The sequence below is a fragment of the Numenius arquata genome, chromosome 4 (assembly GCF_964106895.1).
Source record: "Numenius arquata chromosome 4, bNumArq3.hap1.1, whole genome shotgun sequence".
In the NCBI taxonomy this organism is placed as follows: domain Eukaryota; kingdom Metazoa; phylum Chordata; class Aves; order Charadriiformes; family Scolopacidae; genus Numenius; species Numenius arquata.
In genome coordinates, this window is record NC_133579.1 from 59,658,632 (window position 1) to 59,680,211 (window position 21,580).

The 21,580-nt window shown below is 40.9% G+C and overlaps 1 protein-coding gene across 2 annotated transcripts in view; it reads right to left on the minus strand.

Moving 5' to 3' along the window:
• ECI2 (enoyl-CoA delta isomerase 2) overlaps positions 1-21,352 on the minus strand; it is a 31,165-nt gene extending 9,813 nt beyond the window's left edge. The window contains exons 1-5 of one of the 2 annotated variants that reach the window (XM_074146370.1): positions 21,227-21,352; positions 4,930-5,092; positions 3,517-3,615; positions 1,840-2,031; positions 971-1,040 (exon numbers count right to left, since the gene is read on the minus strand). In XM_074146370.1, coding sequence (XP_074002471.1) covers positions 971-1,040; positions 1,840-2,031; positions 3,517-3,615; positions 4,930-5,092; positions 21,227-21,288 — 586 coding nt within the window. In that variant the 5' untranslated portion in view covers positions 21,289-21,352. Of the gene's footprint in view, positions 1-970; positions 1,041-1,839; positions 2,032-3,516; positions 3,616-4,929; positions 5,093-8,588; positions 8,781-21,226 lie in introns of those variants that run through there. The other variant, XM_074146371.1, reaches the window with a different exon arrangement.
• Between the last annotated feature and the right edge of the window lie 228 nt (positions 21,353-21,580).

Consider the following 21,580-nt stretch of genomic DNA (forward strand, 5'->3'; position numbering starts at 1 on the left):
GAAAGGAAATTCAGCATCCTGAGAATACCAGGTGCTAGTAAAGACGACAGGGGGAAGAATATGTATGCAACTACCTCAGAAGTAACAAGTAAATGGGCTTACGCCCAAATTCACTTTGCATCCACACTAAACTGCCAGCCAAAGCTCAAGCTTTGGCTAATTTCCTAAACACGTGTTTGTCTGCAGCAAGGATGGGCCAGACAGGCAGCACCTGCCCTCAGCCATTCTTTCCCTTCTGCCTGCTCTTGCCACTGTGCTGTTCAGTCAGCATCAGAGACAGATCAGAGTCCTCTAGAGGTTCCAAATGACATGTCCCCAGAGCCGCTAGAGTTTACAAGCAGCATGAGTTTGGGGTGCCCTTTCACATTGTTGCTGCAGTCATCCAGCTGCACACATCTGGTGACTGGGATGTATACAGCTGTGCCAGGTTGCAGCTTGCATAGCCAGTCCCTTCCTATGGCAACCACAGATAAATAAATAATAATAATAAAAAAAATCAATATAAAGCATCCATTTTTTCTGATGATCGCAGGTAAATATGCAGTATAAACTTTCTACTGGCCATGCCAGTGCAGGATTTCAGGGGCTTGTTTTTAGTATGTTCCAACGTATCACAGAAGCAGAGAAAATTGACTAAGCCCATACCAATGAACTTCAAAAGCAGTAGCGAAGATGTCGTGGAGCAGATATATCAGCTGCTCAAAAGTAATAAAGTCCTTAGGAGTATTCCAAGTCTATGTTCTCATCTCAGAAAGATGTTCTGATGTAACAGCAAGCTTGCTAAAGAATTTGAAATACCACCATGAAAAAATGCTGCCAAAACACTTTGGAAAATCTTTGGTCTACACTAGAAGAAAGAATTCTATCACACAATTCTATCTTACTCTAAATACAGTTACATAGCTCATGTCAGTACTGCACTTTGGCATAATATAAAACAAATCTAAAAGAGGCATATGAAGGGTGGTACCAGTAATAACCGCTATGGTAGAATCATCTTTTCCAGCTTCTTCAAGTGCTTTGATAATTTCTCTGTACATCTGCATAAGAGGAAAATCGACAAAGTACAAATGTGATGAAGTAAGAGATCATAAAAAGGAGATTCATACTAACGACAAGGAACTTGAGAAACAGATTAACTATGGTCCTTTTAAGTATGAAAAAAAATTGCATCCACAGAAAGCAAAGTATCACATGTGAAGTATTTCTGACCATAAAGACACAGTTGCAACACTCAAGACTTACAATGCAAATCTAAAGGACAAAAAAAGGTCCTCTGGAAAACAGCTAGTTTTAAAATCTGAGAAGTAGTTTAAGTGGGCAAAATAATATATTAAAGAACTAGCAGAAGTCCCTGTTCTAGTATCTTTGCAGCTGTGAAATGGGATGATCACATTTCCAATAGGATGGACCTCCTCATGAACACAGCTATGGGAACCAGAAGAGTCTCTAGATACATACACAACGGTGCTGAGCCAAGTGGGCTGCACACGTGCTTTGTTATACGTAGGGCTACAGTCAACACTTCTATCCACAAAACAGGCCACTCTTCCTCCAGTTTGCCATTTTAGCTTAGTGCAGACTCTAATCCTGTAAGTCTGCAAAAACCCAAAAGACACAGAAAAGCCCAATCTGTAAAATTTTAGCTGAGTGGTTTAATTTTGTACTGGATATTTATTCCTTAGGTTGTCATTGGAGTCAAGATACTAAGCCCTCATAAAATTCAGACCACCATGCTCCAGTCAGTTCTGCTAAACCTGTAGTAACAATTCTTTAAAAACTTAAGTAGCTTAAACAGGAAAGAAAAAATCATGAATCCTGCCAAGTTAATTTCTTTACCTTATGGTTGATGGCATTTTTTCTATCAGGTCGGTTAAACATTATCTTTGTGATATTGTTTTTGGTGGTAACTATTATTGTTTCATAGCCATCGTGTCTGCCCTCTTCTGGAGATGCATCTTCCTTCTGGTCAGCAGATTCTGCAGAGAGCAGACTTGAGACAAGTTCAGTATATTTCTGTCTGGCATTATCCTATAATGAAAGAAAAGAAAAAAAGTAAGATTATCAAAAGCTGAAGTGGAAATCAGTTTGTTATGCTATTCATAAAATGGGTACCTGGAGCGTGGGGGAAGGGGACTCTGCTTCAGGACAAAAGGGAAAAAAATCTCAGCTAGAAAGCATTTTAATAAGGATGCGAAGAAGAGAAACACACTGTATTTAAACACTACAAATCGTGCTTAAAGTCATCTGGAAAGCAGCAGCAACAGATCCACAAAATAGAAGTGCATAGATGCTGGGATGAAGACATTTACTTCGTTGGAGAAGTGCCCCCCCATCCACACCTAAGATTACCAGAGAGACCTTTGTCATATTCCCAGCATTTACACATTCCTATGGACACTTTGATTCTTCTTCCCAGTTGGACACTTCTCCAAAACAAAAATTTTTATTTTAGAACACGTTACTGAAAATGAGAGTGCTGAAATGGGTCTATGGCATTTTAAAATTGCTTGAAGACGCTACTTTTCATTTAGCACAAACATGACATGCAAAACCCTAAGGAATCCTGCCTCCCTGTTTCTACAGTAAGCAGGGATTTAGAAGAATGCTAAGTTCTAGGTTGTTACAACTTATTTTCTTGAAAATATACTTTGAACAATTCTATAATCCATAATCTGTAGTGCATGAAATTCTCTATTCCCTCTCCATTATCACTTCAAGAGCAGATTCTTTGCCTTAAGTGTTTGTTGGTTATTCCTAAAAGCTGCAGAGCCATTTCAAAAACAAAACCACCCCAAAAAACCTGAAGCAGCACAAGAATGTTATGTTTATGAAATTATGCAAAAAAACCCCCTCTGTATTAAGTAATATCTTTGACTGACCTCAGAAAATACTCCTGAACAGCAGGCCTAATGCAGAAATGACACATCTGGTCTGTAAAGCTTATGCTTCCTTCATTTAATAGTAGCTGAAGAAACTGCGGTAGCTATGTGCGATGTCAGACTTGCTACAGTCTGCATAAAAAAAGAACACTTACGTATTTGAAGTAAAGACTTCTTTAAAGGTTATCAAAGGTATTAAAGTTGTCAAGATATACTGAGAAAGAATGAAGAGAGAGTCTCAATACAACACTTTTTCTAGTCTTTTAGTCAGTGGCATAAAAAAATGACTTTTTAAAGTGACAAATTTATCAATATGCTGGATTCACAAATTTGCTCTTTAAGAGCTGAGAAAATCTTTCTTAAAGGAAAGAGCAGAATAGAACACAGTGTGAAAAACACTATTTTTAAAGTCAACACATGTAAGACATCTTACACTAGTACAAGCTGGTAGTAATAATGTAGAACTAGTCTTACAGAGTGAAAAAAACTCCAAACATTGAAGCAGTGAAATGACTCTAGAATACAGAGCAAAATGTTTTGGTGTCAGAAGGAGAGCCGCTCTACTAGCACAGACCAGGCATTTCAAAGTAGAGTAATCTATAAAGTATCTACATGAAATTATAGGCATTGTCACCTGAGACAAATTGCCAAGAGAATTCCATGCATCCCACTTGGCTTTCTTGACGAAGTCCAGCATACCTGGTTTCGGGGAATTGCAGGGACCTTCAGTAGCCTGAAAAAAGAGTGAAACAAAACTTATTTAAACCTTTGATTAAAGTTCAGATGGCTTGGTAGAAAAGATGACAACTGCTAGGAATATTTATCTGATCAGTATAGAGAATTCAACTCTGAGACAGAAGGAATACCTAGTGGTTGGGCAATATTCAGACAGTTCACACACCATGAAGTTTTCAGTGCCTGCTATTTCCTAACACCTGGTGCTGGGCTTTTAGAAGCACCTAACTAATATGAGACACTAGTTTCCAAAACACCCATACATGTTAAGTTCTCCTATCTCAAAAAAATGTGTAAGTTTTATACCTTAAAAGAAGGTTAAAGACTTGTAAACTGTGTGAATAAAGAAACCATTGCACAGGATCTATTAAGCTGGACCTTACTTCAAAATTGGCCCTTCTATGAGCAAGGGCATTGGACCAGTTGAACTGCCAAGAGTTTGAGCTATCCTGAAGTAGTTTACTATCAGTTTTCCTGAAGAAAAGTACACTATCAGAGAGAAATAGTTCAAGTGGGAGGCAGGAAAGAAAGAATACATTTTTGAGCTCATTATTATTAGTTAGTAAAACTACCTGGAACAGTCAGCTGTCTAATTTTTTATTTAAAGGAGCGATTGCTTGCCTTCTTCAGTATAACAAGCTCCAACCTGTACTGACCCTGCAGCCAGTCTTGATCCACAAATACTTCCCCAAATACCAGTACGAATCCTGCTAAGGACTTAGAGCTATTTCTACAAACGTCTGCTTCCATGCTGTAGTAAAGCTTCACCTAAAGTGTGGAACAGTTCATTGAATTTAACAAAAACCAAAAACAACAACAACAAAAACCCCAAAACCCAAACTATACCACCACTATACAACCACCATGCAAAAAAGAAAGAAAGAAAAAACCCCAGAAGTCAATCTTCAAATGTCAACACCATCGTATTACAGGCCCAGCTGACTGTAGATACAACAAATTTAAGAGGAAGCACGTGGCATACTCATTTTTCCTAGGCATAAGCCAGTTTCCAGAGCTGCATCAATATATTCTGTATTATATGGAAGGCATCACACAATTGATGTAAATTGGCTCTATTTCTTTGAGTAAAGGTTTCTATTAAAAGCACGATTTATAAGATGAAACAGGTTTGGCTTCCCTCAGAATTCAGGCAGGGTTTGAGGGGCTGCCATTTTAAGAACAGAATTTGAGCACTTGAAGAGCCTGTTAAGACACAATACATTTGAACAATCCCTATTTTAAGTAAATATTTTACAGCTCCATCCCCTCAGAGTATAAATGCCCCTTATGGAACAAAATAAGCCAAGCCCACCTGTTTAAACAAAGCGTAGAGCTTCAACTTAGTTTCATTTCCAGGATCCTTTTTCAAAAGCTTAAGTTGTTCTTGAGCCTTTTCAAAGTCTTTCTGGGTGACTTGCATGGTGGCTGCAGTCATGTGCAGGTGAATTGCTGGAATACAAACAGCTTGCACGTGTCTGGTAATAAATGGAGACAAAATCCCATTGCTTGGTTTTTGTGTAAGGCCACAGGAGAAACAAATATGCTGCTTTTAAAGACATTTAAAGTAAATGTAAATCGTTAAACATTTGTACCTGCACTGATTAAAACAGCAGCAATAAAAACCAAGATACTAAACATTACAAGAAAGTTGCTTGAGAAGTTTGTTTACAAGAAGTTTGCTTTAGCTGCAACATAATTAACCTTTGGAGAACATGACATTAGCTCTCTCTATTATGTAAAGTACTAGATTTAATACTGCCAGATGACAAAGAAACTATGCAGTAATATACCAGATGATCATATATAGACCACTAAAAGGCAGTAGTGGTAAACTAATGTTTTACTCTTTCTGGAATAAATCAGAGCCCTACAGGTTCTGTCCATGACAAACAAATAAGAAACACATAACATTTTTATGACTGGTTTAAATCTCTGTATGCAACATTAACAGCTGTATATGTCTATGAGTACGTAGCCCATCCAGTTTTTGTGATCTTTGGAAGTTTGCGTGTTTCTATCTAGGAACACATCAATCTGAAAGCATGGTTCTCCACTCAGGACAGTGTATGTGAAGGTTAATTTCAAAATGTACTCTGGAAAAGGACTAGCTGTAAAACTCTTTAAAAAAAAAAAAAAAGAGATGGTCAAAATATTCTGAGAGAACTCTCCACCAGAAAAAAACGTAATCCCACCAAAACACCCCAAAACCAAAAACCAAAACAAAACTCCAAACCCTGCTCCAAAAAACCAAACCTAACCCAACCCTATAATGCTTCATAAAAGCAGGTTTACGTCAGAGTTTGGAATCAAAAGCCAAGAAAGTCTAATAATTTTGGCTTGTTTCAATAGGATAAAAGCATGTTGTCTCAGCTTTCTTTGGTAAAATTGTAACATGTTAAATATTTTTGCTATTTTTAAAACATTAGCAGGTTGTAAAAAAAAGAACAAACCCCCCAACTTTCCCCAGTCTAATTTACAAACACAGCTGTCATGTTAGAACGTCATATATGATAGATTTCATAACCAGTCACATTTGAAAAAAATCAATGACTGTCTCAAATGCAAACTGATAGAATGTTTAATTATTAATTTATTCTGATAACATTTCAGTTACAGAACCATCATTTAAAAATCACACCTAACATGAAAATTGTGGGTTTTCTATACTCACCTAATGAAAATTTTAGAGAAATTCTACCGCCTACTTTGAAAACATCCTCATTGCTCTTATTTCTTAAATAAAATTTATTTTCTGTTGCAAGTCTAAAAGTTGCAGGCAGGAAGGTGAAGAATGTCAATTATGTCCAATTAATTTTATTACTCTTTCATTTCATGCAGATAGGTTTTAGCTGCCTTGTAAAAATGTTTGTAAGATCAATTGGTTTTATTTCCTACTACAGCCCTTGTGTATTAATAAAATCTAAGTTCCTGACATTTTGTGGCTACCGAGTTAGAATGACAGAAATGGAAAGAATATGTTCTGTTATATAAAGAAATGCTTTCAAAAAGAAAGATTTCTTTTTATTAGCATAAGATTTTGAAGCAGATCCTGGAATTCTATCTGAACAATACAAAATGGAATAGGCTATCAAAAAAGGCTGCAGGAACAGAAAATCTTCTAAACTGATCAGCTGTAGCCCTTTATTAACACAGCAGTGCACCCAGACAGACCTGGGTTAACCATCTGCCAGTTTAACTAACATTCAAACTGATGTGTTCAGAAGACTGTGTCAGAGTTTAACAAGTTTATCCAACTGGGAGGCTATTTAGCCAACTTGTGGACTTCACCTCCAGCACCAATAAAAGCCCTTTGACAGGAAAAGTGTACCTAAACGGATACAGATACAAGTTTTTTAATACTAAGTTTCTTTGATTAGTCTGTCCTGGAGTGACAGAACATGATGCCCACTTTCAGATCCTATCCCCAAACATGTTTTTAAAGTCACATTTACAGGAAGAAAAAAGTGGGAGCGCAGGAAGGAGACTAGTGGTTTCTGTTGGGTTTGGGATTTTTTCCTCCAAGTTCGCTACCCTCTTTGGAACTTCTTGAATGCTGCTGCTCCCAAGATGATCCATGTATCTGGTACAATTTTTTTTTTTTTTCAGTCTAGACAGTAACTATACTAAAGTGTATTCAATGTTTAAAAAGGGAGACTGGGGTTTACATGTTCAACAATCTGGACTTCACTCCAGCTTGGCTAAGGTCAATATTACAAATAGGCCTTAAGGATCTTTTTTATATACAATTTGATAGTCACCACAAATTAACAAGAGTTGAGGATGGGCAGCTGGGGAGAGAGGAACAACATCACAGCCCACCTGAGGGTATGTATGCACATATATTCAGGGTTAAGGGGTTTTGGCATTTAGCAGATCTTAAGTTCTCTTCCTTATTAAGGATGCAAAGGTGAATTTTAATAGGTGAATTAAAAAAAAAATCTGGCTGGGGAAAGGTGAAATGATCTTTCAGTAAGTCCAGACTCAGAGCTACTTTCCTTTGCTGTTTGGCTATATCCAGTTTTACTTCTTAGCTACAAAAATGGGTAAAATACATTATCTATCCACTTCAAATACTCTCAAATACTTTCATCTTTCTTTTCCTCCTTACCTACCGCTTTGTAACAGGAGACTGTGCAACTTCACTGTTTATTAAAGCCTAAAGTTTATAAGAAAAGGCCCTCTTTTCTTTAGTTCTTCGTTGCTGCTTGTAGCTCAGTTCTCTGCAGGATATCTATGATTCACTCCTTTCTCCCTGCCTTCTGATCTCAGAGGACATTTACTATACATTAGTGATGATCACCAGTTCTCCACATGCTAAGGTTAAGCTGACTGCTACTATGTCTCTATTAAAATAATAAAGGATGAAAACACAAAGGAAAAATTAAGTTATTTCACCATTCATTCATCTTGGGCAGGACCTTATTCCTCAGGGAAATGATACACAAATAGCAGGAGCAGAGCTCCTTGACCTCAACTAGATCACAAAGAGTGAGGAGGAGATGACTCGCCACCTGTAAGCACATGTAACAGCACTGCCATCTCTGGGACCACACAGGTATGCCATGCCATGCCACAATCCCAGAGACAGAGGAGCCGGAGAGGCTGCTGTAGCCCACTACAGGCAGGACTCCTTCCCTCCATCTGCTGCTCCCTTGCTGTCAACACTGAATCCTTCTTCCTCCCTCTCTGAGCAAATCCATGCCCCATTTCAGCAGCCTCACTGAAGCCACCCAAGACGAAACCACACAGGGCAGGTAGAGAGCCTGGAACTTGACCTACAAACTACTGGTGTTGAACCTGAACTTGTTTAATCTAAGCAGAAAAAGAACCCTAGGAAAGGCAATCAAAACCCCCTCTGTGTTCCCCCTTCTCATCTACTTGGTGCAACAAAGCCAAATTATTTCCTTCAGAAACCTTCCTCTTTATTGCCCAGCACCTTGTGTGCAATTAGCTGCCACTGCTACAAATTACCTTTGTTGTACCGACACCCATGGAAGAGTTGAGGGCCCAGCAACCTCCCCCAGTTGGGTACAAAGCCAGTTCCCACCAGAGAGACAGAAGCAAGAGAAGTCACAACTTGGCAGAGCAGCCAGAGTCCACTACAAGTGCCTGCAGACTTCTGCAAGATCGATCATTCACTTGGTACTTCGCAAGTTGTACACTCTGAAAAAAGAAATAAATCCTGGGCATCACTGCCTGAACCTGAAACATCCAGGCTGACAATCATTTCACATTTATTCCCTCACCTCAGACATCTCTCTGTTGCCGTTCAGTCATTCAGGGTATCTTGCAAGCCAGCCATTCGTCCTATTCACTCTACCTGTACACATAAATGTCTCTTACCCTGATAAACATTTAAACATAAGGCTCTTAATTAAGATTTTAAAAGTCAATTTACACTGAAAGTAATTTCTCACTGTTTAAATTATTATCAAAGACTGCAAAGCCTGTTAAAGACAGGGCCTCTCATTACAGTGTAGTTCTGTCACTTGCATAAGGACTTTTATAGAGTTAAAAATGCCAAGTTTTTGTAAAACGCTGACTGCTCACTTTCTAACTTTTAAAGCAACTTATCGGTTTCCTCATTAAGACTAAACAGAAGCCAAAAGATCTCTTTGCACAGGAAACATCAGACATACTCAGCAAAAGAAAGGGACAGATATACCTGAAGTCCATCTTCCATTTATTTAATAAAGGTTTTCTTTTAAACGTTAGTAGATCCTGGGAAACAAAGCACAGACAAAAGCAGTTAAAATTCCTATTAGTATTAAAAGCAGCGGGTGGTGCTAGAAACACGTGGGTTTTAAACTCCTGACAGAACTGGAAAATGCTCATTTTGCATTATTGTAACTAGCTTTAGACAGACAAGGAAGAAAGAAGAATAGCAAGTGTTATCAGGCAGAAATAAGCAGTACATTAAACTGTCACTCAGATGAATCCGGGAACATGTTTAACAGAAGATGTGGATATCTTTTGCACATTATGTGTAATACTTCAGATAAGGCGTACAACATCACTTCTTTGCTATGATCGCTATCACAAGGCGCTGTCATCTTTTGTGCTGCTCTTTCCAGACAATCCTCACGCAGAACCGTGACCAGCACGATAACTGCCCCTTGCCATTCCAAATAGGCCTGGTATTACAACTTCATAAAGTGGCAACATTTCTGCTCATGTTCTTCCCCTCTTAAGAGAAAGTTAAGCAAAATACTGTTTTGCTTCTGCTACTGTAGAAAGGGTTGTATGGGTTGTTTGTGGGGTTTTGTTTTTGTTTTTGTTTTTTTTAGTTAGGATACAAAGAATCAATTCCCGCAACCTCAAGGTGCCAAGTGCTTGTTTACAATCTAAAACAAACTTCTAATTCAGCGTAGTACCCCTCTAGAGTCCAGCCAAAGAGGAGACATCACACGTTGCCCAGCCCAGCCTATCACCATTTCTGAGGTGCCAGCCAGAGCCTCAACTGTTCTACAAGGTTCAGGAGTCCAAAACTTATCCCAAACACTTCACTGGGTCTGCTCTGGCATCCGCAACCACTGCTCTGAAAGGCTGCTCCAAAGTCAAGCAGTGGAGCAACCAAATGAGACCTCTTCGCTCCCCATCCTCCTGCTGTTGGGGGACACACATCCACAGTAGAGGAACAACAAGCCCTCCCTGGTGGTAGTCCTTGCCTGCTGGTGCCTGGCCATGGAGTATTCCTGATCCAAGCAGAGTCTCAAGCTTTGGTCCCCCTCTTTCAGTAGCGCTTCTCCCATTTTGATCCTCCCTCAAAATTATGCTGATTTTTCTTGACTAAGGAGAAAGAAAGGGACCTAGAGAAGGAATAGCAGCCTTTGATCATTAGTTCAGCTACATCAAGGGATGCAGGAGCAGAGCTGGTGGGAAAGGCTGCCACCATTGTCAACAGCAGCAACTATCAGGAAATGAGGCATGTGAGGGGAATAGAAACCTGTATTTAAACTGTAACCATAAGAAAATAAGTGGGCCATCTGGAAAAAGAAATTCAACCTGTGACACCAAATTCTTCCCCCCCCCCCCCCGCCAAGACTTCATATTAGAATCTCAGAAGATAAAAAAAAGGAAAGATTGATAACGAAATAATGATAACGAGCAAAGCATTATAAGTACCACTCTTTTGTAGGTTTCTCAGTAACTAAGAAAATAAAATTACTGTTTTCCATATTCAATTGCAGTATTTTCTGCATGCAATAAATTTAAAGTTGTATTTCACTTCATTTTGCTGAGCGACAGGAAGTTACTGTCTATGCTGTCAACATAAAAACCGTTAGAAAATGTAATCTGTAGGTTGCCCCGGTTACCATTCATGATGCCATTGCTTATATTCTACTGAAGCCAAAAAGACATTTACCTACATAATAATGTAACATTAAGGATTCATAAGTTTTCACACAGCCCAAGCACTTGCACAGCAATATATGAGCTTTCCTCATATAGCTGAAGGTGGAAAGGGCTAACACCAAATTTCTGCCATACCTCTAATTGCTCCAGTTATTATCTCCATAGAAGCTACCCAGAGCTGAGATGGAAAAAGAAGGGGCACCAGACAGTGCTAAAGCAAACTGAGCAGCCCGTGGCATGTTTGGAGCAATCATTCCTCCTTTGCTGCTGGAGGAAAAACAGGAGTGATGTGGATGGATCATTAATACAGAAATACTGGGTGGAGGTTCTTCTGGCTACAGAATTAAAGCAACCTTCTCCTTTATGTCATCCTGTTACGGCCTTCTCGCACAGAACTTCAGATCATTTGATCTTACGGTCTTTTTTTCCCCTGCAGAATTATTTTGTTTCTTGTGAGTGTCTATCAAATGAATATGATGCCTGTTACAATATCTTGTCATACTTGTACAGAGAGACTTTCTTACAAATAGGAGTTGCATAGTAGGCAGTGACAGTGCATACTAAAGAAACCTCAGCTTGACAGTTTTTACACTAATAAAGTCAAATTACTTCAGCTGTTAATTTCTAGTCCTGTCCTTTTAAGTTTCTTCTCTTAAACTGGGAAATATGGAATAACCAAATGTGACACATGAACATCTACCTTTGCAACTTCTGTCACCTTGAAAAAGCCGGCATCTGTTTCCGCAACCATCCGATGTGAAAACTTCCACTTCCCCTCATTTGTATCCACCTCTTTCAAGATTCTCTGCCATTCATTAAAACTAAAACAACTCAGAACATGGGCCAATGAAATTCAGTCTTCATTCAGAAGATGGAAGAGGAGTGATTGCTTCTAACAATTTTTGTCTGTTAAAATTTCAGTAACTGGTATATTTTCTAATATCCAGAAACTACAAAATGAGGAAGCACAGCTAAATAACTGAGCTGCTCTTTCAAGTTGAACCCAAACCCTCACGCTTTTCATGACAGCAACTTTTACACGTTACAGTCAACAAGTCAACTAACCTCCAGTAACCACCGCACGCAAAGCAGCCTGTACTTTCCCCACATAAATTCACAGGCTCACTCTGTTAAGCCCAGCACTGCTATCCCCTGCACCATGGCAGTAGGTTAGTAGTAATCCAAGCTAGTAGGTTGCAGCAAATTAGCAGTAGGTTAACACCAGCTTAGCAGCCCAGAGTGGCTTTATTTCTTTGTGCAGCAAGAACTAATACACAGGTCTGTTTGGTAAAAGCGACGCTTCCATTCACTAGGCTCCTGCAAAGACCTATCATAACAAGCACATGGCCTCTCTGACAAAAAAGAACAGTAGCCTAAGAAAGTCTTCTAGAGAATAACCTCGGTGCTGATAAATCAATGCATTTGGTTCACTTGGGGAAATACAAAATTTATTAATTGTGGTGATAACATGGAAGTGTTGATGACTCAGCAGGTAGTAGTAACTCCATTTCCTAAAAAATGTAAGAAAAAAACCTTTCCCTTCACATTCTACGAGCACAGTCCATGGCAGTACCCCATTATACTGTAACTAGTGCAGAGTAACTAAAACGTACTGCTATCAGATAATAGAAACGCTTCCAGTATTATGGTTTTTCCAATATACGAAACTAGCAGAAAAGATCAATGCAAATACTCTGTGAATCAATTCGCTTACTGCTGCTTTAATAAACAGGAAGAAATGAAAGTCAAACTATTTCTTCCTTTACACTAGAACATTTCAATAGTTGTTCTAAACACAAGTCTGGTGTCCGAATCCTTATCAGCTTTTATTATTTTACACTCCTACACTGTTTTGACATATAAAAACTAGAAGATAATCATGTGTCTGTTGGCAAATTGAAGTGCTGAATCACTGTTGTTTAGTTTAAGTGGCTCAGCTGTGCTTCATAGGTTTGTTGGGTGGGTTTTTTTAAAAAATATTAAAGAACAGCTAAAAATCAAAGATGTAGATTACCATTCACTGAGATATGATGTGGTCTGCTCTGTGCTCTATACAGCCACAGTTGATACTCTCTCATCACAGCTGCTGGGAGGGAAAATGGGATCGTCTCCTGAAATCTCTGCAAGAGCTCTCTCTTTCCAGACTTAAGTTGACTGGAAATGGTGAATGACTAAAGCCTGAGAGAATTTCCTGTACATCCTCAGTCCGTGTAAGACATCTCTGCAAGCAAGAAGATTTACAGACAGATATCCTCTGAAATACATTCAAAAATATAAACAGGAACGTTAGCAGAAACTACCAAAACAGTAGCTACTTTTTTTGATGGGCCAAAGAATCAGCAAAGAATTCATACAACACAATCTATGTCTCAATAAATCATTTTTTAGTCCCAATTAAAAATGGAATCCCCTCTACTCAGCACTGGTGAGGTCACAGCTGGATTACTGTGCCCAGTCCAGAGCTCACCAGTACAAGAGAGACACAGACATACTGGAAAGAGTCCGGTGAAGGGCCATGAAGATAATTAAAGGACTGGAGCATCTCACATACAAAGAGAGACTTGGAGATCTGGGACTGTTCAGCCTAGAGAAGAACAGGCTCAGGGGGATCTTATTAATGTATATAAATATCCAAAGGGAGGGTATAAAGAAGATAGAGCCCCTAAACTACTGAGTGCCTAGATTAGTAACGAACTTTCACAGAGCCAAGTGCACTATGAACTCCTTGAAATCATAATACTTGCTAAAAGCAAAGTTCCCCCCTCTGCCATTGCTCAGACAATCACAGACCAGGCTGGGATGGAGGACGGGTGCATGTGCCCTCTGCCACAACGAAAGAGGTTCATCTGCAAGCTGCCCTAGCTACAGGCAAAATACATGAAATACAAAGAATTACATCATGACCTACAAGAGACAACTTCTGTGTGGCTTCCTTCTCCAACCTAACCTTATTTTTGGCAGAGCAATAGTGTTCATTCACTGACTGGATCACAGAAGTTCCCACTCAGAGTACTCCACTTTACCAGAAAAAAAGATAGCTTTCATACACATAGCAAAACAACAACATAACAAAACATTACATAAGTTCTCTCTGGATTTCAGCACAAATGAAATCTGCCTACCTACTGAATTTACCGCTATGTAGTGCTGCTATCCTTTCTGTAGGTATCTAGGTCAACATGAAAAGTCAGTAGATTATGAACAAAATAATGAATTTATTAGCTCATCAATAATATTTATGGTCTCCTTTCCATGGCTGGCTAACCTGCATTACTTAACACTGCTCATATTAAAAGCATTAGCTGATAAAATACTATTCTGACAACTCTAAGAGTCATTTTTTTCTTTAATATAATTGCTTTCAGTGATAAAATACTACTGCCAGCATAATTTAAAAACCCAGGATGTTGGCAAATTATCAAGTTGCTACATGTTAATCACTGTCAGACCTCTCCAAAGCCAAACAAATAGCACCACTTATTCAGTGACTTAAAGCCTGAGTTCTGATGGAAGAGAGAAGCCTTCCAGAACCCATGCCAAGAGAGCTTTTGTTTCCTCTTTTCTGGTGGAGCATCTAATACTGAATTACTTGGCAATGGTTTCTGTTTCTCTGTGAAATAAAGAATGGCTTAACAAGACCTTTAAAATATCAGCACACAGTTTTTGCTGGAGTTTACTGATTACAGTCTAAATCTTATTATCATGAACTTCAAGGGTACCTGAAAAATGGTTGCTGTAATCAGCGGGCTCATCACAATAGAAAGGCTCAATCATTTACACCCTCAGAATAATGAAGAAATATGCAACCTGAACTGAATATCTACATATAATAGTTTTAGGCAGATTATTTCATACTGATCAACATTTAAATTATTCTTTTAAAATAGAACAGTCAGGAAATAGGGAGAATAATCACAAATATTCTTATGCTGAATATGACAATAAAGTGGAAAAAATAAGAGATTGATATAACTGGTTCAATCTTCTGTATGCGTTCACTCTAACAAAGATAACTACCAGTGAAACCTCTGGGGTCTACTTTGGCATTACTATAAATGGAGGTTACTTGTAAACAAGGTTCATTAGAGTGAATTGAGTCTGCATATCAAGCCCAGGTAGAATATCGCGTTTTACAATATGAATTCTGAATTCCTGACATTCAAGTGGTTTTTGTTTCTTCATACATTCAATGTTCCAAAAAATTTGCTAAATAGACCAATTTTCATCCTACTGAGGACTGCTATGCAAGAATGAAGTATAGCTTGCTTCCTCACTTCACTAGATCACAGTTGCAGTCAGAACATAATTTGCACAGGGGGAGAAGTACAAGGAAAGAAAGAAATAAGTAGCTTCTTAGAATGGCATTATTCAAAGACAGTATCTTTTACCATAGCAAAAGTTCAAAATGAATTTCTAGCACCGTATTAAATTTTTTACAAACCCCAAACATTTGAAAATATATCTACATTCTCCACAAGAAATTCATAACTAATTTACGATGGGGAGAGATATCTTAAAAAGCAAGGGCAGAAAAAACACCTATGGTTCCTCATGTCAAGTGGGAGCTACTTGAGAACCCACTTTGGAAAGAATAGCTGTTCAAGCCTAGCAAAACACAAAGAAAAAAAGTATGGTTAACCACCAGCTTATTTGCATTCACATTATCAGATTCTTTTGAACTCTGCAGCAAAGCTGCTACAAAACCACCCAGCAATGACTGACTTAAGCAGATGAAGCTGACAAGGTCACACTGACTTCAATGAACAGCTGCTACAAAGCAAATTAACTACAACAGAAAGCTGTGTTCCAAGCCAATCCATCTTCAAGACTTCCAGACACCTCAGCTTGATATTAACTGTGAACTGTCAAATCCAGCTCAATTACATACAGTTAGCGAGCTTGCTGCTCCAGATTTCATTTTGTTGATTTTAACTGCTGTGTGTATTTCTGTTCAAAACAGTTTAAGAGAGTGCCTAAATAAGGACTTAAGTTTATTAAAATGTTTTTTCAGACAACTGTTCGATCATTTCACCAATACCTTTTGTCCTTTAAGTCGTATTGGTAAACCAGCATGTGAAAACAAGATGTAGTAACTCATGCAATTAACGTTAGTGTTTGCAGAAAGAGCCTCCCATTAAGAGATCTAACTGTTCATCTTCCATTGTCTAGTTAGGTTCAGTATTCAAAAGACAGCAGATGAGTTTACTCTAATGGCTTTGTTTCAAAATGCCAGCCCTTAAAAGAGAAATTCAAGATTCATCAGTGGTATGAAGACCCTTTCTGAAAGTGCCTTAGAGTCTTAAGATTTGGGGAAGCTGATTTTACCAGTATTTTGCAAAAAGTTACCGCAGAAGTTAAACTGGGCAAGGTTTCAAGAAAGGAAAGGTGTCTTTTAATTATTTATTTTTTAATATAGATAAAGAGACAACTATCACTGCTTAAAGGTAAGGGAAATATGATGAGCTCTCTAAACTTTTTATTGATCTCCAAAACAGAAAAGACTAAGCTGGGGGGGGGGGGGGGGGGGGGCGGGGCGGAGGGAGAGGAGGTTTAAAATCAAGGCAGTTATGTGCTCTGCTTGCTCTTCTGGCGGTCAGGCAAGGATCTGTGGTCCATGGTTAGTCAAAGGTTGGGCAAGACAACTTGGTTCACAAGCATCAACTAGAACTAGAGGCCTGACCCACCGAAGGGAAGTTTGAAAAGACAAGCACAGTTATCTGAGCAGGAGAAGCAGAGTACCTGAGACCTACAGAATCCAGCGTAAGGCCAAGATAAACAGAAATCTGTCACAGAAAAAAAAAAAAAAATGTTGGCTGGCTGATAGAGAATAGCAAACAGCTGAGCAAGGCAAGCTAGTTCAGCCTGAGACAGCACCAAGAGATATGACTTAGGCTTGGAAACTAAAACACAAGAACCCTTGTAAGACAGCACCAGGGAGTAAAAAGCATACTCCACAGGGCATCTCTCGAGTAGGATCAGGGTATCCGTTTTGTGCTGCGGATAGAACACAGCACTGTACATGGACACATTCCCTATGCAAACATGCCAGGATGCATTCCCACCCAACTGCTAGCGGGTGGGGAAGTTGGTGGGCGGATGTTCAGGAGGCTGCAAGACACCAGCTGCCTCTGCCACAGGTCAGGAGGGAAACCATATCCAACTCAGGCAAGACCTAACATCTGGGCAAAAGTTTCAGGCATAAAAGCAACTTCTACCAGCACCAGCAGTTTTTGGTACAGACCCAAAGAAGAGTTTAGCACACACGGTTTTTAAGAATATAGCCTGATTTATTATTTCAGAGCAACACTACAAAAATCCAGTCCTCCTCCTTGTAAAAGGGGATTGGATTGGGGGTGAGAGCAGACGGTAGGAGAGAGAAGGAAAGCAGCTGCCGAAATACAGAAATAGTGCCTGGCAGCGGAAAAGTGGGTGAGAAGTGAAGAGGCAACAGTGTCCTTGTTGCTCTGCCATCTTGAGAACATCAGAACAAAGCTACTAAAATTTCTATGTCTGTATCAAACCACAGGTATCTGAATAGCATTGACAGAAAGGACTAGACGTTTCCCACTCCAGGGATACAAGGCAGACTCCCTCTGAGGCCGATTAACTCCTCATGGCCAACCCTGGATGAAAGAAACAGGGCAGAAGAAGGGATACCACTAAACTTACTGGTCATCTCCAGAATGACCGTAGCCTCAAAGACGTTTTCCAAGCTTACATGCACTCTGGGTGTGTTGACGGCAATTACCCTCAAATGAAGAAAACTTTATTGCATACCTGTGGCAGTCGAAGACTGTGTTTCCATCCTTCTCACATATTAAAAACTAGCAAACAAAAACCCATGATGCAGTTGATAGACCATTAACAGCAATGAAGAAGCATTTCCAGGGAATGACCTGGAATACCGAGCCTCTTCTCATTGAGAGAGGCCCCACAACAGCCATTTGAAGCCAGAAATAATCTCTCAGCTGCAAAAGATCAGTTCTTCCTCCACCCTCAACAGAGGAGTTTCCTCCTAAAGCTCGCAGTTCCAGGGCAAAGACAAACATACTGGGTCCTTTCCCAAGACCTTACATCTTACTGGCTTAGTGGGAGGGAAGGCAGAAAAGAGACATAAGAGCTGCAGAGACAGGAAAAGGAGATGCAAGGGTTATAATGTCCTGCTTTGCCATAAATGTATCAAAGGGCCCTTGTTACAATGACCAAAGAATGCAAGTGCACTACCAAGTAAAGGATAAGCAATGCAGGGAGCAGGTTCAATTAATTCCCAGATAGAAACATAAAAAGGGCTGTGGAGACTGAATAAAGGCTGTTACATATTGCGCTGGGACTTAACAGCAACAGCCCAAACCATGACACTCCTGCCATGTGGGTGGGCTGTAAACATGCAGATGTCTTGTCAGAAGATGATGCAGGGAAGCCAAGATGAGATTCGGGACTCTGCTCAAGAGTCAGAATGGAAGTGAACTTGAACCTTTAAGGGTGCTGCCTCCCAAGCTGAAGAGCAGATACTGTAGTAAAGACAGACTTACTGTAAGCAGGAACTCTTCCAGGCATGGGCAAAGACCAACGAGGTCACATAAGCAAGGACAAGCCAACAGCTTAACAGAAAGTTAACCATTTTTCAATCCACTATTAAAGACCAGCATTTAATAGTGGTCCTCTGAAAAAGGTTCTTCAGAGCTGCTGAGAAATAAGAGTAGCTCATGGAAAGATCGGTCTTTGATAAGATCTGACCTTTAAAGTTGCTGAGATAACTGTACCAACTAGGATGTTATGGTGTGACTATGTTACTGTCTTAGTTTGGACCAGGAGAATGCTCTTGGATCAAGGCTCTAACATGATGCTAACTCTATTCTCCTGGTTTGTGCTGCAGAGCTGTCTTGGCACATACGAGTGAGATCCCTTCCAGATTACATCAAATTGGGACATGTCCTCCAGCCACTGATAGGCCTTTAGTGCTATGATCATACTACAACCAGCCTGAAGAAAACCCTCAAAACAAGAATAGCACGGATGCAGGTTTCCCAGCCGCAAGTGTCCTACCTCCCAGTGGGCCCTTGAATGCCTGCCATGAACACAGATACAGCCTGCCTCATAGCAGCAGACCTGTGGTGGCTCTTATCTCAAACAGCTGAATGCAAAGACTGTTGAATGGCTACAGTCCCAGTAAGACTCTTCTGAACGTGGACTTGTGTCAGCTTGTCCCTCCTCAGGCAAATTAAAATTTGGAGAAATTACATGTTGCAACAGGGCAGGACAAGAAGCAGGCATATGGGAGAAGAGCCTGCGGAACTCACAGCTCCATGTCTGAAAGGATTAGAAATGTCCTGCTTAGGGGGGAAAAAAAAATAAATCAAAACAAAGTAAGAGGAATTGTTGCATTTTGTCCTTATATTTGTACGAGTCTTCCTCCCTCAGTACTCCAAGGACATTCCTCTTTTTTCCAAGTTTAGACTGCAAAAAACCTCCCTAAATTCATTGGTGCAGCAAGGCTGCCAGTGTCTTTGATACAATTCTGCTTGTATACTGCTGATACAGAAAATAAAGCCCACCTCTCAGCGTTGAGCCACTGGAAAAAACTTGCACCATTTTCCTATATTACATCTGATTATATACTACAACCATTATCCCATTATTAATATTGATTTATGACTTTATTTCACATAATCTTGCCGTTTCAAATACTTCTGACTCCACTAGCCTAATGATGTCCAGCAGGCCAGTCTTCTACGTGTCTTCCAATTTAGAATTGCTTTCCCTCCCTCTCATTGTAACAACTTAGCTATATTAAATTATTTACCCATAGAAAGGTTGCCTACAGAGTTTTTTTTTTTTTTAAATGAGGGCAGAAGTCAGGCTGATCACACAATTCATGTTCTCTATACGTGTAAGTACTTCAAATAATTTCTCACAAACCCTTGTGAGAAAAATACTACAATTTAATGCATAAATGACTACAGTTTTCTGGTCAAGATGCACTCATGCCTAACAGAGATACTCGAGTAAAAGCATTTCATTTATGAAAGTGTGCATTATAACAGTCAAATTTGCATGTTGTTAACAATCAGAGTATCACAGGTCCTTAATCTACTAGTATAATGAGGTCTGCTTCACTATTCTATTTAGGAACTTGCTTACCGAGTATACTCAACACACCAAATGCTTACTTTTCTTGAACTGTGTATTTATTAGGCTATATTTGATAGGAAGAAGAGATTCTACAAATTGGCATCTTCCACGATTCTTACTCGTACACAAGCAATTTTACAGTGCAATTTCCAATTTAACCCTTTTCAATAAAAGCAAAGCGTCACTCCTGCAATTCCTTTCTGCTTCCCACAGCCCAACTACCGCTGAAGGTGCACGGCTGCCACAGTGCGCACTACAGCATGTGGCACTTTTACTTAGAAACAGCTTAAAAGCAGTACATAATAAAGGCAAACGGCAGGAGATACTATATCGATCGCTATTTAGAAAGCCAGAGTAGCCCTAGGAAGAAGCCTTAATTAGTTGAACACAAAATTAAGGTTGTTTTTGATGGACTGATGGGGTGGGGGGGTGAAAGGAGGGGGAGAACAAACAGGAAAACATAGAATTACACTTTCTTCTCTGTATTTCGGTAGGGTTTCAGATGCCTTACCCCCAGCCTAACCAACAATTCCTTCAGTGGTTAAACCTTTGCCCCAGGAGATAGAAACAGGAGGGTGTAGGCCCTGTTTGAGGAGGGCATCAACTGCAGGTCTCCCACATCCACAGCACGTTCAGTCACCCCAAAGGCAGGCGGTATGGCTGGAAGGGCCCCTCTCCTAAGAAGAAAGCGCTCTCCTGCGTCTTCAGATGAAAGCAATGTCTCGTCCTGCCCATTAACCCCACAAGTGTGGGACCGTGCAGAGACAGCTGAGACTGCTAACACCGAGCAGCACAGCCAGGAGGGCACCCGGTTTCCACGCCGGGCCCCGGCAGGAGGGAGATGCGGCTGCCCAGGACTGAGGCAGCGGCCGGCTCTCCCGCCGCTTACACCCTCGGCCCCGCCGCCGCCGCCGCCGCCTGCCCCCGGCCTCCCCCGACACCTGCGAGGGGGCCCCGCCGGAGGAGCGGGGCGGTGGGAGGGGGGAAGGCCGTCCCGGCCCCGCTACCGGCCACTCACCGCGGTGGGGAGACAGCGGTTCGCAGAGCGGTCCCTTACCCGGGATAGGACGGCACCGGAGCCGCCGGCCGCTAGGACAGTACGAGGACGATGGGGGGCTCACCTTATATCGCAGAGCGGCCGCCAGCACAACCTCCGGACGAAGGTCAGGGCCGGGGCCGCCATGACAAGGGAGAGTGAGGGCGGGAGGAGGAGGAGACGGCAAACCCCGCCCCGCTGGAGCCACCGCGCCCTCAAGTGAGGAGATGGCGGCCGCCCACTCGCTCCCTGGGGGTGGGCACTGTCTCTAGCGCTGTGGGAAGGCCGGGCTGCGGGCGGTGGCTTCGTCGGGAGCCGCTGAGGGGCAGCGGTGGGGCTGGGGAGGGTTCCGGCGGGAGCCGTGAGGCGGCGGTGTGGGCCTACGGGGTCGGGAGAGGCCGGGTGGCGGGTCCGCGCTCCCGCGACGACGAGCGAGCAG